Below are 24,116 nucleotides of genomic sequence, written 5' to 3'. Positions count from 1 at the left end.
AATGATTTTTCAGCCATCCTGACCCCCCCTCCCTCCCTCTCTGGCACTCTCCCCCCCTCCCATTCTCTCCCTCCCCCTCTCCCTCCTCTTCCTCATTCCCTCACTCTCCCCCCCCCCCCATTCAAAGTCCGTCTCGAGATCTGCTTCTTTGACTGTGTTTTTGGTCATTTCCCCTCTCCCCGTGCGTGAGTGCATGAGTGTGTGTCAAAGGCCTCAATCCTGGGTCTCGCTTGATGATGAACTTGCGCTTCTGCCAACCCGTTGGCTTACCCTCTTGCCCACAGAGCTTTTGCGGTGGGGCCTCAGGGCGGCTTGGTCTATCTTTGTGTGTTCCGCCAACACGATCTTCTCCAACTCCTCCTGTTGGGAGAGGGACAGAGTCACAACATCCCCAAGTTCCAACTCAGCCCAGAGGAGGGTAGAGCTTTCTCTCCTCTAACTCCATTCTCTACTCTATCTCTCTCTCTCTCCCACCCATCGTGTCTGTGTTGGAGATTAAGGGGAGAGAGGGTGTGGGGTGGGGGCCGAGGGGGGGAGGGTGTAAGGGAACCACAAAATACCTTCCATCCAAGGAGCTCAGCCAAATCCAGACACCCATCGTCACACAGTCCGATGTAGGCTACATCCCTACAGAGGAAGAAACGGTACAATTTCAGGCCACTAACATGGAGTCTCTCCCTGTAGACCCCTCCCCTCGCACCCCACAGCCCCTGTAGCTCAGGGGTTAGACCCCTCGCCTCGCACCCCACAGCTCCTGTAGTCAGGGGTTAGACCCCTCACCTCGCAAGCCAGAGGACCCGGGTTTGATTCCCGGGTGGGTCAGGTGAGGGCGAAAGGTTGGGGCAAGTCTCCTTACTTCCCCCCGCGCCCACCCCCCACCCACACACACACACACACACACACAGATACACACAGACACCTCTGTTTATCAGCAATCAGTAGGAAACTGGTTGTTAGTCAATTGGGGAATCACGTTCCGGGGGGGTGGGTGAGTAATCCCCCAATCCACTGCTGCTTGTGTCGATGTCACTGGACAGCGTATCCTGTGAAGCGCTTTGAGACGTCTCGAGGACGCGAGGGTCACACAACAACAACAGCAGCAGCAGTTGTACAGCACCCGTCAGCGTTTGAGTATTAATCAATCACAGAACACTTGCCTGTACGCCTTTCCTGAATGAAAGTCGAGTTGGACAGACAAGCCCAGAAACTCCTTCAAGGTATCTTTCTGGGGAGAACAAACACTATCAGGATAAGGCCAGGCTGACAACAACAACAACAACTTTGTGACTGATCACGACTGCTGTGCGCGCGGTGGTGGTGGGGTTTGATGGACGGACGGACGGACGGTTTTCCCTGCTGCCTACCTTAGGAAAACGTTCCTTGTTAATATAGAGCCTCGGAGTAGAACGCGGAACCCTAAGGGGCACAGGAGGAAGATACAGCCATGAGCACCACACGCTCGCTTACTCGCTCGCTCACTCACTCACCCCATTGATACTCCCTCTGCACGTTTGGGGGAAAGGCAGGAGCAACCCCCACCCCCCCACACTATTTTGAGGGTGGGGGCGAGGCATGGCAGGGGTTGGGTGGGGGAGAGGGAGTGGGGGGAGGTGTATGCGTAAGAAATAATTTGTCACTCGGACCCACGACTGATTGTGGGGACGGCGCTGTGCGCAATTGGCTGCCGTGTTTTGCCCACAAAACCCACAGATTGAATGGGTTGAAGCGACCAATTTTGAAGGGGTTATTACCCCCAGAAAGTGATTCCCCCAATCGACCAACAAGCGGGTTCCTACTGACTGCTGGAAACGCGTGCGTGTGTGTGAGTGTGAGTGTGATTGAGTCTGTGTGTGGGGGGGGGAGTAAGTAAACTTGCCCAATGTTTCGCCCTGACCTGACCTGACCCGCCCAGGAATCAAACCCGGGTCCTCCGGCTGAGCTACAGGGAGAGACTCCACGAGATAGGGGAGATGCCATTTCTTCTGGCGGGCGGGCGAGGGGGGTAACCAGGCCACGTAGATTTAAGATAGTTGGCAAAGGAACCCGAGGGGAGACGAGGGGACAGACCTGTTGACCAAGGAGGCGAAGGGTTGCACCTGGAGCGAGGTTCCCATGATCATGAGAAGGTCACATGAAGGGAAATCCTTTGGAAAGAAACACAAGTGTCGCTCGTCAGCCGTGACCTTGTGCAAATAGTGAGCACTTCTGCAGTGTGAGCGGGGGGGGGGGGGGGAGCGGGGGTAGTGAGGAGCTGGCCAGGGTGGGGCTGGGGAGGGTGGGGCTCAGTCACTCACCATCTGCATGGCCTCAAAGAACTTTTCTGGAAGCCCCTCCCCAAAAAATACAATATCTGGTGGGGGAGAGAAAAGGGCGGTTACACACACACACGCATACACACACGCATATACACGTACACACTCACACACATATACACGTAACACTCACACACATATACACATAACACTCACACACACATATACACATAACACACACACACATGTATACACACACACATGTATACACATGCACTCACACACACATATACACACACACATACACAACACTCACACACACGTATATACACAACAAACACATACAGTAGCACACATACACAAACACACACATACACACATACACAAACAAACACAAATATATACACACACATACACACACACAGACACAAACCAAAAACAATTTCCAACATCATCATCATCCACTGGGAACGTCCAACACACACAACAATGCCAATACACACACACACACAGACAGCCCCTCCACCCCTCACCCTCACCCTCTGGCCTCCTCACCTCACTCACCGGGTTTCACGAGAGAGTAACAATTCTGACAAAAGGGGATTGTTTGGGTGAAGATCTTATCTGTGTATTTTGTGCATAAACAGCAACAATTAACACGGACACTGACACTCGCGGCACTAACGCTATCCATTGCACACACAACCGCATCTTCGCGACGTCTCAAGAGCGCTTCGCAGGATAAGCCGTCATCTTTTGTGGGTGTGTATTTTGTGGCCAATCGCGCACGGCAGCGCCCCCACAAACAGTCGTGGGTTGAGTGACCACCACGTTTTTTTTTGAAGAGATTATTACTCCCGGAAAAGTGATTCCCCCAATCGACTAACAAGCGGGTTCCCACTGACTGCTGGCAAACACAGGCGTGTGCGTGTCTGTGTGTGTGGTGGGGGAGAGGGTGGGGGGTGTGTGGGGAGTAAGGAACCTTGGCTAGAGGTTTCGCCCCGACCTGACCCGCCGGGAATCAAACCCGGGTCCTATGGCTTGCGAGGCGAGGGGTCTAACCCAAGAGCTACAGAAAATACACAGTTAATCCGCTTGACAGCACACGTACGCTTTCAGACGTCTCAGCGACGTGATGATTGGGCGCCAGAGCAATGGCAAGAATTATTATTATAATGTGTCCTCTGCTCGATGGCGGTACAAAGGGAAAATCTACTGACCTTTCATCCAGTCGAAGTCATACTTCTTCATGCAAAGCTTGTTCACGCAGTGTGACCTGTAGAATGTGCCGTGAGCCTCAATCAAATGCCGATCACTCAGCCCCACCACACGCTCCAGGGTGTCGATATTCTGAAACAAAACCACTGATTGGCATCGTGGAGTCTCTGCCCTGTAGCTCAGGGGTTAGACCCCTCGCCTCGCACCCCACAGCCCCTGTAGCTCAGGGGTTAGACCCCTCGCCCCCACCCCACAGCCCCTGTAGCTCAGGGGTTAGACCCCTCACCTCGTACCCCACAGCCCCTGTAGCTCAGGGGTTAGACCCCTCGCCTCGCACCCCACAGCCCCTGTAGCTCAGGGGTTAGACCCCTCGCCTCGCACCCCACAGCCCCTGTAGCTCAGGGGTTAGATGTCTCAAAGCGCTTCACGGGATACGCTATAAAGTGTAGTGACTGTGTGTCTTGTGGGCGAAACGCGGCAGCCAATTGCACCCAGCGACATCCCCACAAACAATGGTGGATTGAAGTGACAAATTTATCATTTTTTTGTTATTGAAGGGATTATTACCCCCGGAAAAGCGACCCGCCAATCGACTAACAACCGGGTTCCTACTGACTGTTAGTAAACAGAGGCGCATGTGTATGTGTGTGTATATGTGTGTATGTGTGTGTGGCGTGTGTGTGTGTGAATTGAACCCGGGTCCTCTGGCTTGCGAGATGTGGGCTCTGACCCCTGAGCTACAGGGACTCCACAATCTGGTAAACCAGGATGAAGGTGAAGGTTGGGGTCGGGGCTGGAGGGAGGATAGGGCAGAGATCAGATACCTGCGTATAACAGCGTAGAAGCAGCTTCTTATCTCTCAGCATTCGTATGAAATAATGGCAAATTGTGGGCTGCGAGAGAGAGGGGGGAGAGAGAATGTGATGCAGATCATCCAGAACTCCGCAGCCCGTGTCCTCTCCCTCACCAGGCTCCGTGACCTCCATCGCCCCCAACCCTCGCCTGACTCCCTACCCTCCCCAGAGGATAGTTCAAAAACCTCACCCTCGCCTTCAAAGCTCCCCAGGGCCTCGTTCCCCCCACCTCTCTGATCTCCTAACCCCATTATCAACCTGTCCTCTCCCCCCACTCAGCGGGCTCCAGCCTGCTTCACGTGCCCCCACCTTCTGCCTCTCTGCCCCCTCCCTTCCTCTCCCCCCCGCCCTTGCCCCTCACTTCTCGCTGACGAACACTCCACACCCCTCACGTCTCACCTTTAACTGACTGGGGAAGAGTTCCTTCGCGAGTTCAAAGAAAGGCTTTGGATGTTTCTGAAACACAAGGCGAGATTGGTATCAGCGTGAGGCGGGGTGGGTGGGTGGGGGGGGGACTGTGGGCTGGAGTTCCAGAGATGTGGGGGCAGAGAGGGGAGCGGGACTCAAAGCGCTTACCAGGAATTTACCGTAAAGTGTAGTGACTATGTGTTGTGCGCACAGCGACGTCCACGCAAACGGCTGTGAAGCAAGCGAGGGGTTTTATCGGGGGTGGAAGGGTGGAGGGGGGGGAGGAATTGTCGGCCAGGACACCGGGAAAAGAGAGAGAGAGAAACTCCCTTCTCTCCCCCACACTGACAGCGCTAGCGGGAAATCTTTAAACGTCCGTCTGCCTGAACAGGGCATAGACGGGGAGTGGGTGAGGTTTAATGTCTCAAAGGGCAGTGTCACAGATACAGACACACACACACACAAAGACAGACACACATACAGACACACACACATACCCAGACACACACACACACACCCGGCCACACACCCAGACACACAGCTGTACCTTAAAGTAATCAATCTCAAAGATTGCCTCAGGGTAAGGGAGTTCGTACTGCTTGAGGTTGTCATAGATCCCGGTGCCTGGACTCCGGAAATCTGGAATACCAGCCGCTAAAGAGGGAAAATAAACATGGAAACCTTGGATTGATTCCCAGCAGATCAGAGTGAAACGTTGGGCAAATTTCCTTACTTCCCCTGTGTGTGTGTGTGTGAGTCTGCCTGCCTACCTGCGTGCGGCGTAAGGAAACGTGCCCAATGTTTTGCCCTGTCCAGACCCACCCGGGAATCGAACCCGGGTCCTCTGGCTTGCGAGGCGAGGGGTCTAACCATTGAGCTACAGGGATACAGACACCACTGAGGAGAGACAGAGAGAGAGAAAACATGACTCACATGTTGAGATGCCTGCTCCAACGATACAAATAATTCTGTTGCCTGAGAGCAAAGGGAATAAAGAGCTACGTGAATTATTTAACATAAAACAAATTGAGAAGGCCTTCCTGAAGACGTCAGGGTGTCTGAGCTCACAGTCCAGACTGACTGACGATCCAGTGCAGCGCTGAGCGGGTGAAAGAGAGAGAGAGAGAGAGAGCGAGAGAGAGCGCTGGGGGGTGAGAGAGAGAGAGCCACATTATCGGAGACGCTGTCCTTCGGATGAGAAGTTAAACCTCACTCACTCCCCCCCCGTCTGCGCCCAGTTCAAGTGAATGTTACCCTCTGTGTGATGAGAAGCCAGTGGAGTCGGGCGAGGATGGGGGTGATAGGGTCATGGAGCCCGGTGCGAGAGAGGACACGGGCTGCAGAATTCTGGATGATCCGCAGCCTCGGGAGGGAGGAGTTGGGGAGGTCGACAAGCAGGGAGTTTGTGTAGTCGAGCCTCGATGTTATGAATATTATTATGTTATGGTATGAGGGTCTTGGCAGCCTGTGGTGTGCGACATTGCGGAGGTGGGGGAAGGCAGAGCGGGTCATGGGCAGATGTGGGGTAGAGGGTCAAACAAGACACCAAGGTCTGGACTGGGTAATAATAATCCTCGCATTTGACCCGGCACCTTATCACGTCTTCGAGACGTCTCAAAGCTCTTCACAGGATACGCTGTAAAGTGTAGTGACTGTGTGCTTTGTGGGCGAAGCGATTAATGGCTTACATTTCCCGCTCAAGATGTACTTGGCAACTCCAGACAGCGAACATTCATCCAACACTTTCTGGGCCGGAGGGTCTTGGAGTCCTGTACGCATCAGCAGATTCCTCAGGCATTCCACTGCAAAAGAACGGGGAGAGTGTAAAGCAAGGGAGACTTTTCTTACTCCCCCCCTCCCCCATACACACGCGCGCCTGTGTTCCCCGGCAGTCAGTAGGAACCCACTTGTTAGTCGATTGGGGGATCACTTTCCGGGGGTAATAATGCCTCCAAATTTTTCTTTAAAAAATAATAATCATTTGGTCACTCCAGGAAGCAGGTCGGCGAGGTAGGGAGGTGCCAGGGCTTGGAGGGATTTGCAGCCGAGGACTGGGGTGATGGGGACCCACGGAATTTAGTGAGTGTTGAGTGTGATAGGGAGCCAGTGGAGGCCTGGCGAGGGCTGGGGTGATGGGGGGACGGGGTTTAGTGTGTGTGATGGGAGCCAGTGGAGCCTGGCGAGGGCTGGGGTGATGGGGGGACGGGGTTTAGTGTGTGTGATGGGGAGCGAGTGGAGCCTGGCGAGGGCTGGGGTGATGGGGGGACGGGGTTTAGTGTGTGTGATGGGAGCGAGTGGAGCCTCGGAGGGCTGGGGTGATGGGGGACGGGGTTTAGTGTGTGTGATGGGAGCGAGTGGAGCCTGGCGAGGGTTGGGGTGATGGGGGGACGGGGTTTAGTGTGTGTGAGTATGTGGGCGGCGGAATTTTGAAGTAACTGGATTTTGTAGTTTTGTAGACAGTGTAAATAACAGTGTCGCCTGGGAAGCAGCTTCGAGACGTCTCGATAAGGTGCCGTATCAAACGCAAGGATTATTATTATTATTTTTATTAAAAAAAGCAACCGAGACAAGACTAAGCCCCAGAAGGGGGTACGTACTTTCAGGCTCGCCAGCCGACGGGTCCAGTCCTTCTTCTGGACTAGAATCCTGGCGGGAAAAGGAAGAGAAGTCAGTTAAGAGGATCAGGGTTGGGGGTCAGAAGGAAGATGGTTCCATTCGGAAGCTCGGTCATCGACAACAACCACAACAACAACACCGCACGACATTTACAGGGCGACATTCACGTCGGGGAGGACGTCCCAAGTTTGCTGGACAGTCAGGGATTTGGAGCCGAGCTGGGGGTTGGGATCAGGAGGGGGTGGAGGGCGGGGGAAGGGGGGTGAGGGGGTGTAAGGAGGGTGACTTAGGAGGCTTTGAGATGACTAGAAGTATGCAACAAAAAAGTTTTTGTATGTTTTATTTACCTGAGATTCGGGAAGTTTTTCCTCGCTGGGAGCCGCGGCTGAGAGGGAGGGAAAAGGGAGGGGGTTGGGGGGGGGGGAAAAAAAAACACACCATTTGACACAGGGCCTCATCCCGCCTTCGAGACGTCTCAAAGCGCTTGGGGGAATACAGCGTAAAAGTGCAGTGGCTGTGTGTTTCGAGGGCAAAACGCAATTTTAGAGACTATCGGCCGCCAAAAATCACCCAACGGGCCGTTTGTGGCCCGCGGGCCGCATGCTGGTCGCTCTTCCGGCTCTCCAAGCAGTTACCTGCGTAATCAGGGACAGAACGCCTCTGCCGACAAATAATCCAATCCAACCCTCCGCCTCCGTCCCTCCCCTTTAAGGCCGGAGGCGGCGCCACGCCCCTCCCCGCCTCCATGTAAACGGGCAGGAGAAAGGGGGCGGTGACCTTTGTGACGCTCCCGCCCCCCTGCGCGCCTCGGATTGGCTGGCCGGCGTTGCCTGGGCGGCCGGGAGCGAGCTCTGATTGGTCGGGCTTGACGTCAGTCCGGCTGAGAGACAGGCCGCGCCCCCTTCCCTCCTGCCTTCCGGCGTCTTCTCGGCCCTTCGCCGCCTCTCCGGCCGCCATCTTTGTCGCCAGCAAACAGAGCGCGAGGGACAGCGCCGGTGACGGGCGCGGAGGGCGGGAGAGCCGGTAGCGGGAATCGCGAGTCCCCTCCGGGGAGCCGGGTGCTCACCTCCGTCTTCGCCTCGGGCGTCGGCCATTGGAGAGCGGTTCGCGCCCGGGGGGGAGGGTGGGGGGGAAAAGGAAAAAAAATCCCCTCCGTCCTGGCGCGGGGGTTCGGGTTCGGTCCGTCGCTCAAAACGCTCCGCCCGGTGCCGCCACGGACGCCGTCCGTCCGTCAGTCCGTCAGCCCCGGAGGAGCGCGCGACCCGCGGAGGAAGGTTCCTACCCCCCCCTGGGGCCGTACAGTTGGATGTTCTCTCTGGACACGGGCGAGGCGGCGATTTCCAAGCGGCCGATCAGGAAGATGATGATGAGGAAGAGGATGAAGAGGATGACGAGCGGATAGGACACCTCCATGGCTGTTTGCAAGAGGAGAGGGGGAGAGAGAGAGAGAGAGGTGGGGGCTGAGCCCCCCCTACACGTGGCACTGACGCACGTGTCAACCCACACGCGTGTACACACGTGTCATGGGGACGGGTGACCCTCGGGGTCGGTGACATCATAATAGTTACTGATAATAATGTTAATGTTAATCCCCCAACGCCTCATCGGGTCCTCGAGACGTCTCTCACAAAGCGCTTGGCGGGACTGTAGTGACTGTGTGTGTGCGCGTGTGTGTGTGGTGTGTTGTGTTGGCCTCGAGATGGGTCTTGAAGGAGGCGAGGGAGGGAGGGAGGGAGGGGGGGGGGGGGCGAGGGAGGGAGGGAGGGGGGGCGAGGGAGGGAGGGGGGGGGAGGGAGAGGGAGGGAGGGAGGGGGCGAGGGAGGGAGGGAGGGGCGAGGCGGAGGGAACTGCGGGATGGAGTGGTGGAGGGGGGTCAGAGAGGCGGAATGCCCCCCCGCCAATGGTGGGAAGAGCCAGGCTGGGGGTCCGCGAAGCAGGGAGCGGACAGGCTGGTAGGGAGTTGGGGGGGGACCCGGAGCCAGGGGGCGAGTGAGGCCGTGGAGGGCTTTGAAAGTGAAGACCAGGATCTCGGACTGTAACCTCCGACTGACTCGACTACTCGCACTGCCCCTCACGCTGGGGGTAGCGCCCCAGAGCGCTGGACAGTGGCGGAGCACGATGCTGAGGCGGGGGTGAGGGGCTGGGGGGTGTGGGGGGCGCCGTAGGCACGGTCGAAGAGGACTGGGCAGTCTTCAGGGGCAATGGGGAAGGAGGGGGGTCAAAAGTGGAGGGATGGTTTTGAGCTCTGAGGGTCAGTCGGAGTGCAGAGTGATTTATGCGTTAGTTATTTGACAGGAAATTCCTGAAATATTTCGGTCTCTCTGAGCGCCGTATGTGATTTCACAGAAGCTGTGAGTGTCTGTAAATCATCTTAAGGGGAGGAGGGGAGTAAAGTGGGGGCAGAAACAAAGGGGAAGGAACAATTTGCCGGCTGAACCATCGCTGCAAAAAGAATAGGGTGGACATCAACGAGTCAGTGAGCGTTTATAACCACAAAAGTCAACTTTTTGGAACGAAAATGAACCGATTGTGGGGGTGGGATGTGAGTCTTGGGAGAGTGCACGGGTGGGAAATGGGGAGTCATTATCCCCTGAGACGCGGGTTTACACTACCCCCCCCCCCCCACGCACCAACACACCCAGAAGGTTAGGGAGTTCCTCCGCGATGTTTCCCCGCCCACCCCCCAGCTGTGATGTTTTATAACTTGTTGTGGAGGGGGGGGCAGCCTCTAGTTTGTTAGATTGTGTCCTGTCTGTCTGTCTGGTCATCTCGTCTGGTCTCTTGTCCGCACTGTCCAGCTGTTAGCATGGGTCTCCAGATTCATGTGGTTTTCTGGTAAGACCCGCTCTCTCCCGTCTCTCTTATAATAATAATAATAATCCTCGCATTTGATATAGCGCTTTTCACGTCGGGAGGACGTCCCAAAGCGCTTCACAGAACACACTGTAAAGTGAATTGACTGTATATTTGTGGGCGAACGCGGCAGCCAATTGCGCACAGCAATGTCCCACAAACAGTTGTAGATTGAAAATGACCAATTTATTATTATTTTTGGTTTTGGAGGAATTATTATTAGGCTCTGTGTGGAGTAAGGAAACTTGCCCAAGGTTTCGCCCTCTGCCTGGAATTGAACTCAGGTCTCTCACTTGCAAAGCGAGTGCTCTAACCACTGAGCTTCAGGACTCCACTTCCTCCCTCCCTCCCTCTCTCTCCGTTCGGAAAGCAAGCCCCGGGATAAAATGAACCGATGGTGTGGGAGGGTGGTGGGTAGGAAATGTGGGATTTGGGGAGAGAGACGGGGGACTTGCGCTGAACTGTTTGTGGGACTTTGCTGTGTGTATGTTTGCGAGGGCAAGTTTGCAGGGCTATGGGGAGAGCGCGGGGGAGTGGGGTTGATCAGGGCTACGGGGAGAGCGCGGGGGAGCGGGATTGAATTGGAAGCTCTTTTCAAAGAGCCGGCACAGACACGATGGGCTGAATGGCCTCCTTCTGTGCTGTATAATTCTATGAAATTGGCTGATTTCAGTCATTATGAATACACACTCGACGGCGACTCCCAGTAAAGCGCTTTCGTGACGTTCAAACTGTTATGGAATGATTTACGAGACGAGCCATCGCCTCGCCAGAGAGAGGGGGTTCGGTTCCCGGGCGGGTCAGGTCATTGCGAAACACTGGGCAAGTTTCCTTACTCCGCACACACACAGACACATACACACAGAAACGCCTCTGTTTACCAGCAGTCAGTTGGAACCCGGTTGTTAGTCGATTGGCGGATCGCTTTTCCGAGGGTAATAACCCCTCCAAAAAATAATGATAATTGGTCACCCAAACCACGACTGTTTGCGAGACGTCGCTGGGCTCAATTGGCTGCTGTGTTTCGGCCACAAAATACTTTAGGGAGTTACTTTAGTAATTAGAGTTGAGGTCCAGATCAGCCGTGATCTTATCGAATGGTGGAACAGGCTCGAGGGGCTGAGTGGCCTCCTCCTGTTACTGCGTTTTACCCGGGAGGGAGGGTGTGTGTGTGCGTGCGAGGGAGGGAGGGAGTGTGTGTGTGTGCGTGCGAGGGAGGAAGGAAGGGTGTGCCTGTGTCTGAGAGGGGGTGGAGGAGGAGATCTATAATGAGTTTGTCTTGTTTTGATATCTAACAACCTTGGAAGCGCCGGTGTGGAACAGGTTTTTCCTCTTAAAGACTTCGAAATATTTAGCTGTGACCAGGGGCGGGGATCGTTCCCAACGAAAGCGCCTCGCAAGGACTATTTTCGTCAGGTGCTGAGGTGGCTCACACAAAATGCACAGTCACTGCACTTCACAGAATATCCATTGCTCTCTCGTTTCCAATAGAAACCTGACCCTATTTTATCGTGGGTAATAGTCCCTTCAGGATCAATAGAAAGTAATGTGGTCGCTCAATCCACCACTGTTTGTGGGACATCAACTGGTGCACAGCGACGTGTATTTTCGCCCACAAAATACACAAGCGACTGCACTTTACAGTATATCCTGGATATCTGAGGAAAGCGGTTTCACGTGCCTCCATTGAGCTAAATTGTGCTGTGGGAACTAGCGTTTGTAGGTAGAGCAGCTCTGCAGTCACTACGTGTAAACGAACTTGAAGTCGGAGACCCAAGAGAGATTAAAATTTGTGTCCTGGGGGGTTGCATTTCAGAGATATTGTTGATTGTACCTGTGTGCTGTATTAACACGTTTTCCCCTTTCCCCCCCAGTGGTTCCTGAGGTTACAAGTCCAAGGTAAGCATCTCGAGCCATAAAATCGAGTGTATTTGGAGTCCTGCTGCTTTGTGGTTAGAGCCTCTCAAGCGAAACCCTTTGAGATGTCTCAATGTCGTGATAAGGCGTTGTACCAAATGCAAGGATTGCTATTATTCAATCCACGGCTGTTTGTGCGGCACAAACAGTTTCGCCCACACAATATGCAGTCGGTTCACTTTATAGGACATTCTGTGAAGAGCTTTGAGACGTCTCGAAGACGTGATAAGGCACTGAATCAAATGCAAGGATTGTTATTGTTAAACCTGATTCAGCTCTGGGTCCCTGATCTCTGGAAGGATAGACCAGTTTGGGAGGGTGTCCAGTGATTAGACAGTGGTGATCCATCACATTAATAGGGAAGGGATGAGAAAATCATTTAAAGTGTATTTATTTGGGGATCGCTGCATTGTTGGAGACGCCGTGCCTTCGGGCGAGATGTTAAACTGAGACCTCGTCTGTGCCTGTTACAGATCCCACAGTGCCGTGGAAAAGAAAGTGATAATAATCCTTGCATTGATACAGCGCCTTATCATGTCTTCGAGACGTCTCAAAGCGCTTCACAGGATACGCTGTAAAGTGAATGGACTGTATCTTTTGTGGGAGAAACACGGCAGCCAATTGTGCACAGCGACGTCCCCACAGACAATCGTGGACTGAGTGAACAATTTATTTATTATTTGAAGGGATTATTACCCCCGGAAAAGTGATCCGCCAATTGACTAACAACCGGGTTCCTACTGACTGCTGGTAAACAAGAGGACTCCACAAAAGGGAATTTCTCTCTCTCTGCCCTGTTGTCGTGGCTGAGAATCACCCCCACACACCTCCCTCCCACCCCGGCAATAAAATGGCTCAGTCACTCCATGGCTGTTTATGGGATGTCGCTGCCGCAAATACAGTCTCTGCACATCAGTGAATCCTGTGAAGCGCTTTGGGACGTCCCCCTGACGCGAGAGACGTTATATCAATCGACGGGATACATAAAAAAAGGAGGGGAAAGGAGTTCTACCACGTCCGAAACTGTCTTTATTTTAATATGAAAGCCTTTTCCCCTTCTTGTTTCAGTTTCTCCAACTCAAGAAATCCCTTGAAGTGGAATTTCCTGGGGAATTGGAAATAGTAAGTCAAGATTTTGTTCATCTCCTGTAGCCCAGTGGTTGGTGGGTAATAATCCCTTCGAAAAAAATAATAATAATAATTTGGTCACTCAACCCACGACTGTTTGTGGGGGACACTGCTGTGGGCAATTGGCTGTCGTGTTTCGCCCACAAAACATACGGTCAATTCACTTTACAGCGTATCCGGTGAAGGGCTTTGAGATGTCTCGAAGACGTGATGAGGCTCTGTGTCAAACGCAAGGATTATTATTATTATTATCTCCTCCCTCTCCACAACCCTCGGCTCCCTCCCCCAACTCGGGTGCCCAACCTCCCGACGTGAAAGGCGCTGTGCAAATGTGATGTTGTATTGTGTGTATCGCTGTAACGTTCTGCTGTGCGTCGCTTGAAACGCTTCACTCCCCGGCACCTCCCTTCCTCCCTCTCCGACCAACTCACCCCCCAATCCATCACCCGGTCGGTGCCTCCGCTCGACTGGCCCCCGGCTCCTGCTTGTCCCTCGCACCCTCCGCCCCAGCACTGGAGGTCTCGCTTTCAGCCATCGCGCCCCAAAACTCTGGAACGCTCTCCCTCAATCCCTCCAATTTGCCCCCTCGTACCCCTTTTTCAAGTCCCGCCTTAAAACCTTCCTTTTCCACCATGCTTACGGCCACCTCCCCTCTCCCCCCCACCGCGCCCCCCCCCACCCCCTGCTCGGAGTCAGGCTCCGCCACTGTTAAGTGCTGCCCTGCTGTGTAAGTGCAAGTTGTTGTTGTTGTTGAACTGAAATTTCTTCCCTTTGACAGACTGGGGAGGGGACACAGACCCGATCAGGGAAATTTGAGGTTGTGACAAAGGATGGCAAAGTGTTGCACTCAAAAGAGGTTCGTTAACAATCTACAAATTTTGATTTGTGTGTGTGGGTTCGATTCCCGGACAAGTTTCCTTACTCCACACAAACGCACACACGCCTCTGTTTACCAGCAGGAAGTAGGAACTTGGTTGTTAAGTCAACTGGCGGATCGCTTTTCCGGGGTCAATAATCCCTTCCAATAAAAATAATTTGTCGCTTCAATCCCCGAGTGTTTGTGGGGACGCTGCTGTGCGCCATTGGCTGCCGCGTTTCACCCACAAAGTACGCAGTCAAGTCACTTTACAGTGTGTCCTGTGAAGCGCTTTGAGACGCCTCGGAAGATGTGATGAGGCGCTGTATCGAATGCCAGGATTATTATTATTATAGTAAAATATAGGGGCCTCACAACGGGCACTGCTTGTGAGTAGCAGAAAAGAGTCTGATTCTGAAATGCTTCTTGATTTCTTCCAGAATGGAGAGGGCTTTGTGGACAACGATAAGCTTCAGAAGATAGTGGCCTGGATCCAGGCTGCTCTCCGCAAATGAGAAGGCAGCAGCCGTGTGGTGTGTAATGGAGGTGAGTGTCCGATTTCATTCCAATGTCGACAGGAGCCACGGCTGAAGCAAAGGGCACCAATGTATTTTAAGAGAGAAAACCTATTGCATAAGTGAGGGGGTAAGAGAGCAGAGTGGGACAGAGGGGGCTCATATTCCTATAGGATTTCCCGGTGCCAACTATCCTGTATAGCGGGCGAGAGCACCTGGGTTTGATTCCCGGCAGGCCGAAATGTTCGGTAAATTTCCTTACTCCACGCACGTGCCTACGTTTACCCAGCAGTAAATAGCAACCCAGTTTTCCGAGGGTAATAATTCCTTCAAAAAAATAATAAGTTGTTCGCTTTCAACCCACGACTTTGTGGGACACTGCTGTGTTTCGCCCACAATGTACAGAGTCACTCCACCTTACGGTAAGTTCGGCGCTGGATCCAATGCGAGGATTATTATTATTATTTATCTGCGCGTGACGGCGAACAGTCCTCGGGGGAAGAGTTGGGGGTGAGAATTGGTGTCGTGATCGTCTGTGAATGTTTGTCGCAATCGTGAGGTCAGTTCTCCTGTGAGATCAAACCTGTGCTTCTCTTCCAGTTAAACCGCCGTTGGCTTTGTTCATCGCGACTGACCGCTGAATGATGGAAGTGGCCAAAATGTCTTCAGATGAGGCACGACCACACCCAGATGCTAACATGGGACGTCGCTGTGACCAAAGTTAATGGGGGGGTTTGACTCTTGTATTTCGGGGTTGCGATCATTTTAGCTTTTTTTCCCCCCCCCTTTTCTTACCAGGGTTGGGTGTTTTCTTCTTGCTCTTTGTAATCAAAGCTGACAGTAACTGTGCAATGCACTAAGTGGCAGGCCGGGCGCTCATTTCGTTTGGAACTGTCAAAGGCTTCCCCCGAACACCCCACCCCCGGACCCCCACCCAAAACAACGTGGAAAAAACCCACTTCAGTAAATTGTGCCCCATCCAAACTTCGCAGCGTTGACATAGCCGTCACCAGACAGAATTCAACCGTCACTTCTTCAAATTGGAGTTGGAAGTACAGATCAGCCTTGATCTTACAGAATGGCAGAACAGGCTCGAGGGACTGAATGGCCTCCTCCTGTTCCTATGTGTTCCAAAAGATTATGGCTGGATCCATTCAAATTTTCAAGACTGAGGTGGATATATGTTTGTGAGGTCAGGGGTTCGAGGGATATGGGGCAAAGGTGGGTAATGGAGTTGAGGTACAGATCAGCCGTGAGTTATAGAATAGCGGAACAGGCTCAAGGGGCTGAATCGCTTCCTCCTGATCCTATATATTCCAAAATGGGAGGAGACAGTGTTCTGATCTGTAAAATTATTTCTCTTCAAAGTGGGTAACACTGAGGCTTAGTGAATAGCATTTGACAACTCAAATCTTGTTCCAAAACTGCAATAAAAAATTATTTGACTTCTGTGATGTTCTTGTGTTTGCACTTTTGCTCACGACTCGCCAGTTCTGATCTACTTCTCTGCATTATCTGCGACAGAGACGAATCAAAGCCACCATGAAACGGGGTCTCCTTAGCGCTCAAATGCAAGGATTGTTGTTGTTGTTATATTATTAACTGAACTGGCTCCAAGGTGACATGCCGGGTAGGGTGGTCCTAGCTGGACAAGCAGCGGGAACGCTTGGCAATAACAATGCAGGTTTAGCTGGTGAGGGGTGAGGTGGGATGGATGGAATTCTCAGTTGGGTTTGGAGCCTCTTAAGCAACAGTGACGGGTTTCCGCGCGGGTCAAGACACCCGGCCGGGCAATCACTGACCACCACCACTGAGACTGGAAACTCAGTAATATTCCTTGCATTTGATGTAGGGCCCTTCATGTCAGGAAGACATCCCAAAGCGCTTTACTGCAAAGTGTAAAGACTGTGTATTTTGTGAATCGTTCCAAACTGACGGTGTGTAATAATAATCATCCTTCTATCTGATATAATGCCTTATCACGTCGCTGCGACCTCACAAAGCGCTACACAGAATATACAGTCGAGTGGAGTGACCGCGTGTTTTCAGCAGAGGTTTGTTTGGTGGTAACTTGGCTCAGTTGGATGAGAAGGTTCCTATCGAGACTTTTAAGGTCAGCCTATTTCCGGCTATTATTTGGCCAGGGTTCACCTGGTCTGCGGGTCAAAGTTTCGGTACCTCCCTCTACGCCTTAAGAAGCGGTGAGCTCACAATACTCACAATGCCGTGGTGACTGTGACTTCACAACACAAACACAGCGATCGGGACACACGGAAAAGTGCCACTCAATGGAAACGGTGTGAAAGGTTCCTCGCTCTCACCTTGACGGTCAGGTCAGTGTCCGGGTCAGTGTCCGTGTCCCTGTCCGTGCTGGCTGGGTCACTTGCCTGTGCCCGGTCAGATATCTTGCAGCTCTGAGAGTAGTTTGGGAACGACTTTGCTTTGGGGAAATCACTGGGGTGGGACACACGTTCTGTTGAGACGTCTCGAAAGCGATTCACGGTGAACGGGAATTGACTGTGTGTTTTGTGAACCGTCTCCAGTGTTCCAAAAAATGCAGTTTCTAAGCAAAAAAAAGTTCAGAAATAAAGGAACAGACGGACGCACTGGAACCATGAGGCGGATAATCGACCTCTATTTTGGGGGGGAAACTTTTTTTGGGGGTAAATTGATCAACTAATTCGAGACTGAGCGATTTGGGGAGTGGTACATCGGTGTTGCAGCGAAGAGGGAAAGTTAAGTTAAACTTTATTTGGACATTTACTCCGAAAAAATTAACATTAATGAAGAAACGCGAAGAGTCGGAGACCAAAACTGCCTCAGGGAACAAATCAGTGAGTCCGGCGGCTGGTGAGTGTGAGCACAGGCAGTGAGTGTGAGCACAGGCAGTGAGTGTGAGCACAGGCAGTGAGTGTGAGCACAGGCAGTGAGTGTGAGCACAGGCAGTGAGTGTGAGCACAGGCAGACGGTGAGTGTGAGCACAGGCAGACGGTGAGTGTGAGCACAGGCAGACGGTGAGTGTGAGCACAGGCAGTGAGTGTGAGCACAGGCAGACGGTGAGTGTGAGCACAGGCAGTGAGTGTGAGCACAGGCAGTGAGTGTAGACAGTGAGTGTGAGCACAGGCAGTGAGTGTGAGCACAGTGAGTGTGAGCACAGACAGTGAGTGTGAGCACAGTGAGTGTGAGCACAGGCAGTGAGTGTGAGCACAGTGAGTGTGAGCAGTGGAGCCGCGCGGGGGATTGTGGGTCGGAACCGCCGCCATCTTTGCGGCGTCGCCTTTGTCCGCGAACCCCTCAACCCCTGAACCCCGGAGAGAGGGGGAGAGAGAGAGGGAGAGAGAGAGAGAGAGAGGGGGAGAGAGAGAGAGAGACAGAGAGAGGTGGAGAGACAGAGGGGGAGAGTGTGAACAGCGGCGGCGGAGGAGGAGGTGAGAAGGAACAGCGGAGATGGGCGGCGTTTCCGCCTCACGTGTTTACCTCAGGCGGCGGCTCGGGCCCCGGGGGGGGGCGGGGGGGGAGGCCCGGGCCCGGGGGGGCGGCTCGGGGGGGGAGGCTCGGGGCGGGGGAGGCTCGGGGCGGGGGGGGCGGGGGGGCGGCTCCTCACGGGGAGTATGAACACCCCGGGAGGGGGGGAGGGGGAGGAACGTTTTTTTAAAAAAAGGAGAAAGGCCTTTGTTGCCGCCGCGCGTGTGTGTGTGTGAGAGGGTCTGTGTGTGTGTGTGTGAGGGTCTGTGTGTGTGTGTGTGAGGGTCTGTGTGTGTGTGTGTGAGGGTCTGTGTGTGTGTGAGAGGGTCTGTGTGTGTGTGTGTGAGGGTCTGTGTGTGTGTGTGTGTGAGGGTCTGTGTGTGTGTGTGTGAGGGTCTGTGTGTGTGTGTGTGTGAGAGGGTCTGTGTGTGTGTGAGAGGGTCTGTGTGTGTGTGTGTGAGGGTCTGTGTGTGTGTGAGGGTCTGTGTGTGTGTGTGAGGGTCTGTGTGTGTGTGTGTGAGGGTCTGTGTGTGTGTGTGTGAGGGTCTGTGTGTGTGTGTGTGAGGGTCTGTGTGTGTGTGTGTGAGGGTGTGTGTGTGTGTGTGTGAGGGTCTGTGTGTGTGTGTGTGAGGGTCTGTGTGTGTGTGTGTGGGTCTGTGTGTGTGTGTGTGAGGGTCTGTGTGTGTGTGTGAGGGTTTGTGTGTGTGTGAGAGGGTCTGTGTGTGTGTGTGTGAGGGTCTGTGTGTGTGTGAGGGTCTGTGTGTGTGTGTGAGGGTCTGTGTGTGTGAGGGTCTGTGTGTGTGTGTGAGGGTCTGTGTGTGTGTGTGAGGGTCTGTGTGTGTGTGTGAGGGTCTGTGTGTGTGTGTGTGTGAGGGTCTGTGTGTGTGTGAGGGTCTGTGTGTGTGAGGGTTTGTGTGTGTGTGTGTGTGAGGGTGTGTGTGTGTGAGGGTCTGTGTGTGTGTGTGTGTGAGGGTCTGTGTGTGTGTGTGTGAGGGTCTGTGTGTGTGTGTGAGGGTCTGTGTGTGTGTGTGTGTGTGTGTGAGGTCTGTGTGTGTGTGTGTGTGTGAGGTCTGTGTGTGTGTGTGTGTGAGGGTCTGTGTGTGTGTGTGTGAGGGTCTGTGTGTGTGTGTGTGTCCCTTCTCCCCAAACACCACCACAAAAAAACCATTAATAATTCACTCTCTCTCTTCCCCTTTTCGTGTTTCCTCATTGGCGAAGGCCGCCCCTCCCCCCCCCCCCACACACACAGACAGACACACACACACAGACACAGACAGATACACAGACACACACCCACAGACACAGACAGACACACACACAGACACTCAACACAGGTACACACACGGTCTTCTTTGAAGCGCTCTGGGAAGCTGCCCCCTGTGTGAGTGGCGTTGTTGTTGTTGTCGTTTTTAACACATGCAAACCCGCTCTTGTGATCCCCCACCATCCACCCCCCCCCCCTCCCCCACCCCACCCCTCCCCCCCCCACCCCACCCCTCCCCCCCCCCACCCCACCCCCACCCCACCACTCCCTCCCCCCACCCCACAGCAGCAGTCGGGCGGTCGTGAAAGCTCCTCGCGATGGCTCGCACCAAGCAAACCGCTCGCAAATCCACCGGAGGCAAAGCCCCGCGCAAACAGCTGGCGACCAAAGCGGCGCGCAAGAGTGCCCCCTCGACCGGGGGCGTCAAGAAGCCTCATCGTTACAGGTAGGTGTCGCGAACAACGCTCTCCGTCCCCCCCACCGTGATGCTGGGGTCTCTCCCTGTAGCTCAGGTTAGACCCCTCCCCTCGCACCCCACAGCCCCTGTAGCTCAGGGGTTAGACCCCTCCCCTCGCACCCCACAGCCCCTGTAGCTCAGGGGTTAGACGCCTCCCCTCGCACCCCACAGCCCCTGTAGCTCAGGGGTTAGACCCCTCCCCTCGCACCCCACAGCCCCTGTAGCTCACTCGCCTCGCGAGCCAGAGGGACACGGGTTTGATTCCCAGGCGGGTCAGGTCGGGGCGAAACATTGGGCAAGTTTCCTTACCCCCCCACCACACACACGCGCCTCTGTTTACCAGCAGTCAGTGGGAACTCGCTGGTTAGTCGATTGTGGTAGTGGTGACCGGTCGAAGAGAGGAAGGTTTTCAGGCTTTAACGTGTCTCTGGGTTTTTCTGCTTAAGACCCGGCACTGTGGCTCTGCGCGAGATCCGACGGTACCAGAAATCCACCGAGTTGCTGATCCGGAAGCTTCCGTTCCAGCGCCTGGTGCGCGAGATCGCGCAGGATTTCAAGACGGACTTGAGGTTCCAGAGTGCTGCCATCGGGGCTCTGCAGGTAAGCGAGAACGGGGGTGGGTGGGGGTGGGTCCCACATGCACACCCCACCCTACCTCACCTTCCTCTTCGACTGCGCCTCCGGCTCCACCCCCCCCCCCCCCCACCCCACGACCGGCCGAATGGCCTCCTTCTGTGAGGTATAATTCTATGATTCCTCACGCACAGGAAGCCAGTGAGGCCTACCTGGTGGGTCTCTTTGAAGATACCAACTTGTGTGCCATCCACGCCAAGCGAGTCACAATCATGCCCAAGGACATCCAATTGGCGCGTCGAATCCGTGGGGAACGAGCTTAGAGCGAAACAGCCGGCCAGCGGGGAACAACAACATCTCTCCTGATATTCTCTATTATTATTATATTATTATTATTATTATTTTAGCCCCCCCCCCCTCACCACACAAAAAAAAGGCTTATCGTTTGCCCTATTTCTTACCCGTTAGCAAATGGTAACACGAATCGTACATAATAATCGGGGTCGACCAGGGAGAGGTTTTTTAGATCGTTCTCCGTGTGTGTGTGTGTGTATATAGCGGAAAAGAACGCGATTTTTTTGTTGCTGCCCCCCCTCACCACCCCCCCCCCCCCCATTGGGAGGGGTTAATAAATTAAACAACTCGGGTTTACAAAAGAAAAATATATGTATATAAAAAAAAACTTTTTTTTAAAAAAAAGATTTGTTTTGCTTTTTTTAAAAAAATATGAGCGCGCCTCCGACATTTTTAAATAAAACAATAAAAGGGGGGGGAAGGGGGGAAGGGGAGGGGGGGGGAAGTATTTATACTTATACAATACTCGGTTTTGTAGCAAAACCAGATTCGGAGTCGGTGTCGTTCGGCTGTGTGTGTGGGTCAGTCTGACCCATAGGCTGTTTGGACAGTTCACTAAGAATTCGGGGGCAGGTTTTTGCCCCACTTTAGTTTTTGGATTCGATGAGACTCCACTCCACTCCACTCCCAGACTAAGCTCTGGTGTTTATTTTCTACGCGTGTTGTGTTTTTTTTTTAAAAAATGTCTTATTTCGATTACACGTCGCGGGGAGGGAGAGGGGGTCGCGGGTGGTTTCGATTGCGAACTTTGTAATTTGGGCAACGACGAAAGAAAAATATTCCCATGGATATTAATATTAAATAGATATGAGGAACCCCCCCAAAAAAAAATAAACCCTCGACTCCTGTGTCTTTATATCTATGTCCGTGAACTACCAGGCGCAACTCAGGGGTTAGAGCCCTCGCCTCGCAAGCGAGAAGACCGGGATTATTATTATTATTATTATTATTATTATTGAGTGAGGAATTAGAAAGGTACATTGATTCAGCTCCAGGAGAGGGCGGCAAATGCAAAGCTGAATCCAACTGAGTCAGTTTCAACCACAGTCACAATCCCAACTTTTAACACAAAAGCCTCCAGAGTGGGAGATAACAGGTGGGTCAGTCTGGCTCAGTGTTAGCGCTCGCTCTCGCTCGCTCGCCTCTTGAGTCAGAAGTTTGTGGGGTTAAGCCCCACCACGACAGGACTTAGAATCACACAGTCTGAGCTGATGCTCCAATGCAGTGGTGGGGGGTGGTGGTGTATTGTCGGAGACGCCGTCCTCCGGATGAGACGTTAAACCTCACTCACTCCCCTGCTCGGGGCCGCTAAAGATCCAGGGGCCCATTGGAAAAGAGAAGGGAGTATTTATTTTCTACCCTGGTGCCTCGGACAGTAATTCCCCAAAATAAAAGCGTTCATTCGCTTTGTGGCTGTTTCGTGGGATTTTATCGCAAAACAGTCACCGCACTCGACAGTATTATCCTGTGAAGCGCTTTGGGACGTTCTCCTGACGAGAAAGGGGCTGTGGGATGGAGTTCCTTAGGGTGGGGGCAGAGAGGTTGACCGCCCTACCTGTTGGGGCTTCGGCTTGTGGAGTTAATTATAGATGTTTCCTCTGATTGGATTTCTGTCCATTGGAGTTAACATCACCGCTAACCTTAAGAGGAGCTCAGTGTTGTCCTATACTGCCAATACAGAAGCATTAGCACTGATCTATTTTTATTTAGTGAAGCCCTTATCCGTGTATTCATCACCTCCTGCCTCCATTTTCCCAATGCCCTCCTTGCTGGTCTCGGCTCCACCAGATTCATAAAAAAATGTACGTTTTGTGGGCGAAACGCGGCAGCCGATCGCGCCCAGCGACGTCCCCACAGACAGTCGTGGATTGAAGTGACCAAATTATTATTTTTTTGGAGGGATTATTACCCCCTGGAAAGTGATTCCCCCCAATCCCCTAACAACCAGGTTCCTATTTACTGCCGGGGAACAGAGGTGTGTGTGTGTGTGGTATGGAAACTTGCCCTATGTTTCGCCCCGACCTGCCCGGGAATCTCTGATATTTCCATAATTAAGCAGCTCTTCGAGACGTCTCGAAGACATGATAAGGCACTGAATCAAATGCAAGGATTATTATTAATATAGTGGTATCGTTGTCATCAGGCAGGAGGCATGGAATTCTCAGTTGAGCTTGGGAGACTGATAAAGCACGGGTTTCCGCGTGCGTCAGACACCCGACTGGGTGAATAAAACACTCCCTAAGGTAGGTAGGAATTAGGGGGTCTGGTAAAAACAACCCTTTCCAGCCATTTCCCATTTCACAGTACCCCTTGCCCTTCAGCAAACGTTTATTCTGTCCTGGCCGAGGAGAGCAGAAGGGGAACATTATCATTGCTGACATACAAATCCTCTAATCCTGTTTAAGATGGCCTGAAAGCAGGCCTCTTGCCTTGCCAACTTCCCTCTAACATAATACCCCAACCCTGTCATTAATAATCTCTCCACCAACTTAATCCCCCACTCGCTGGCTCATAAAGTCTGTCTCTTCCCATTGGATTCAAACGCTAACCTTTTAGATGAATGTGTGTGTGTGTGGGGTGGGGATTTATTCCAAAATAGATGGATGAAAACTATTAAGGGCACAACGGGAATCGTAGAGATACGGACCATGATTTAGGTTATAATAATAATAATAATTTTTGCGTTTGATACTGCGCCTCGAAACGTCGTTGAGAGGTCTCTGAGCGCTTCACAGGATGTATTGTGAAGTGTAGTGACTGTGTACGTTGAGGGGGGTGAAACGCGGCAGCCGATCGCGCCCAACGACGTCCCCACAAACAGTCGCGGGTCGAAGTGACCAAATTATTATTTTCTTTCGAAGGGATTATTACCCCTGGGATCTGCCAGTCGACTAACAACCGTGTGTGTGTGTCTGTCTGTGTCTGTGTGTGTCTGTGTCTGTGTGTGGGTGAGGGGGTGGGGGTGGGGGGGGAAGAGTAAGGAAACTTGCCTAAGGTCTTGCCCTGACCTGGGTCCTCTGGCTTGATAAAATAAATAGGACTAATAATCAGGTCACTTAATTCACGGCTGTTTGTGGGGACGTCGCTGGGCGCAATTGGCTGCCGCATTTTGCCCACGAAACACACAGTCACTACAGTTTACACGATATCCCGTGAAGCACTTTGAGACGTGATGAGGCGCCGGGTCAAAGGCCAGGATTATTACTATTACTATTACTATTACTCCAGACTCCACTAGGTGGGGCAGAACTCCATCTTCTGTGGTTTAATGGGAGAGACAAACGGTGGAGAATGCGTTGGGAATGAATGGGAAACACAACGAAAGACGGAGACAACAGTTTAGGAGGAAAACCGGAAGCTCTCGTCCTCCATTCTAAACTCCTCGA

General features: G+C 53.0%; 2 protein-coding genes and 1 long non-coding RNA gene across 7 annotated transcripts; 2 read left to right on the top strand and 1 right to left on the bottom strand.

Moving 5' to 3' along the window:
- Positions 1-109: 109 nt before the first annotated feature.
- On the bottom strand, positions 110-8,544 carry sirt2 (sirtuin 2 (silent mating type information regulation 2, homolog) 2 (S. cerevisiae)). 3 transcript variants are annotated; one of them, XM_042345396.1, is made up of 16 exons: positions 8,415-8,544; positions 7,696-7,733; positions 7,330-7,378; positions 6,421-6,534; positions 5,666-5,707; positions 5,280-5,386; positions 4,724-4,780; positions 4,295-4,363; positions 3,473-3,602; positions 2,817-2,876; positions 2,295-2,350; positions 2,068-2,144; positions 1,365-1,416; positions 1,158-1,225; positions 561-627; positions 110-360 (listed from the first exon to the last, which is right to left on the bottom strand). In XM_042345396.1, exons 1-16 carry the CDS (start codon positions 8,440-8,442, stop codon positions 214-216), a joined length of 1,161 nt encoding a protein of 386 aa, XP_042201330.1. In that variant the 5' UTR covers positions 8,443-8,544; the 3' UTR covers positions 110-213. The 3 variants fall into 3 exon arrangements, with proteins under 3 accessions (XP_042201330.1, XP_042201332.1, XP_042201331.1); XM_042345398.1 differs by lacking the exon at positions 7,696-7,733; XM_042345397.1 differs by lacking the exons at positions 1,158-1,225; positions 1,365-1,416.
- Positions 8,545-10,035: 1,491 nt separating this feature from the next.
- LOC103171826 lies at positions 10,036-16,066 on the top strand. Its single transcript, XR_006085906.1, has 6 exons — positions 10,036-10,183; positions 12,076-12,100; positions 13,187-13,240; positions 14,025-14,102; positions 14,543-14,648; positions 15,218-16,066. It is a non-coding gene; the product is annotated as an uncharacterized LOC103171826 (long non-coding RNA).
- Positions 16,067-18,013: 1,947 nt separating this feature from the next.
- On the top strand, positions 18,014-22,725 carry LOC121851518 (histone H3.3A). Of its 3 annotated transcripts, XR_006085905.1 has the most exons (5): positions 18,014-18,045; positions 19,632-19,791; positions 20,250-20,403; positions 20,571-20,926; positions 22,706-22,725. XR_006085905.1 is itself a non-coding variant. In XM_042345400.1 (4 exons), the coding sequence occupies exons 2-4, from the start codon at positions 19,664-19,666 to the stop codon at positions 20,697-20,699; spliced, it is 411 nt and encodes a 136-aa protein (XP_042201334.1). In that variant the 5' UTR covers positions 18,014-18,045; positions 19,635-19,663; the 3' UTR covers positions 20,700-20,962. The 3 variants fall into 3 exon arrangements, 2 of the variants coding, with proteins under 2 accessions (XP_042201334.1, XP_042201333.1); XM_042345400.1 differs by lacking the exon at positions 22,706-22,725 and having other exon boundaries at positions 19,635-19,791; positions 20,571-20,962; XM_042345399.1 differs by lacking the exon at positions 22,706-22,725 and having other exon boundaries at positions 20,571-20,962.
- Positions 22,726-24,116: the final 1,391 nt, after the last annotated feature.

The sequence above is a fragment of the Callorhinchus milii genome, unplaced genomic scaffold, assembly GCF_018977255.1.
Source record: "Callorhinchus milii isolate IMCB2004 unplaced genomic scaffold, IMCB_Cmil_1.0 Scaffold45, whole genome shotgun sequence".
Lineage (NCBI taxonomy): Eukaryota > Metazoa > Chordata > Chondrichthyes > Chimaeriformes > Callorhinchidae > Callorhinchus > Callorhinchus milii.
Note: the sequence above shows the minus strand (reverse complement) of the source record. Positions and strands in the feature narration are given on the sequence as shown.

Bases quoted from the DNA above. Each gene is read 5' to 3' on its own strand.
- LOC121851518 (XM_042345400.1), top strand. From the start codon at position 19,664: ATGGCTCGCACCAAGCAAACCGCTCGCAAATCCACCGGAGGCAAAGCC. The intron at 19,792-20,249 runs GTAGGTGTCGCG...TTTCTGCTTAAG, and splicing joins AAGAAGCCTCATCGTTACAG to ACCCGGCACTGTGGCTCTGC. The intron at 20,404-20,570 runs GTAAGCGAGAAC...CCTCACGCACAG, and splicing joins CTGCCATCGGGGCTCTGCAG to GAAGCCAGTGAGGCCTACCT.
- sirt2 (XM_042345396.1), bottom strand. From the start codon at position 8,442: ATGGCCGACGCCCGAGGCGAAGACGGAG. The intron at 4,781-5,279 runs GTACAGCTGTGT...CTTGTGTTTCAG, and splicing joins TTGAGATTGATTACTTTAAG to AAACATCCAAAGCCTTTCTT. The intron at 1,226-1,364 runs GTAGGCAGCAGG...TGTTCTCCCCAG, and splicing joins ACAAGGAACGTTTTCCTAAG to AAAGATACCTTGAAGGAGTT.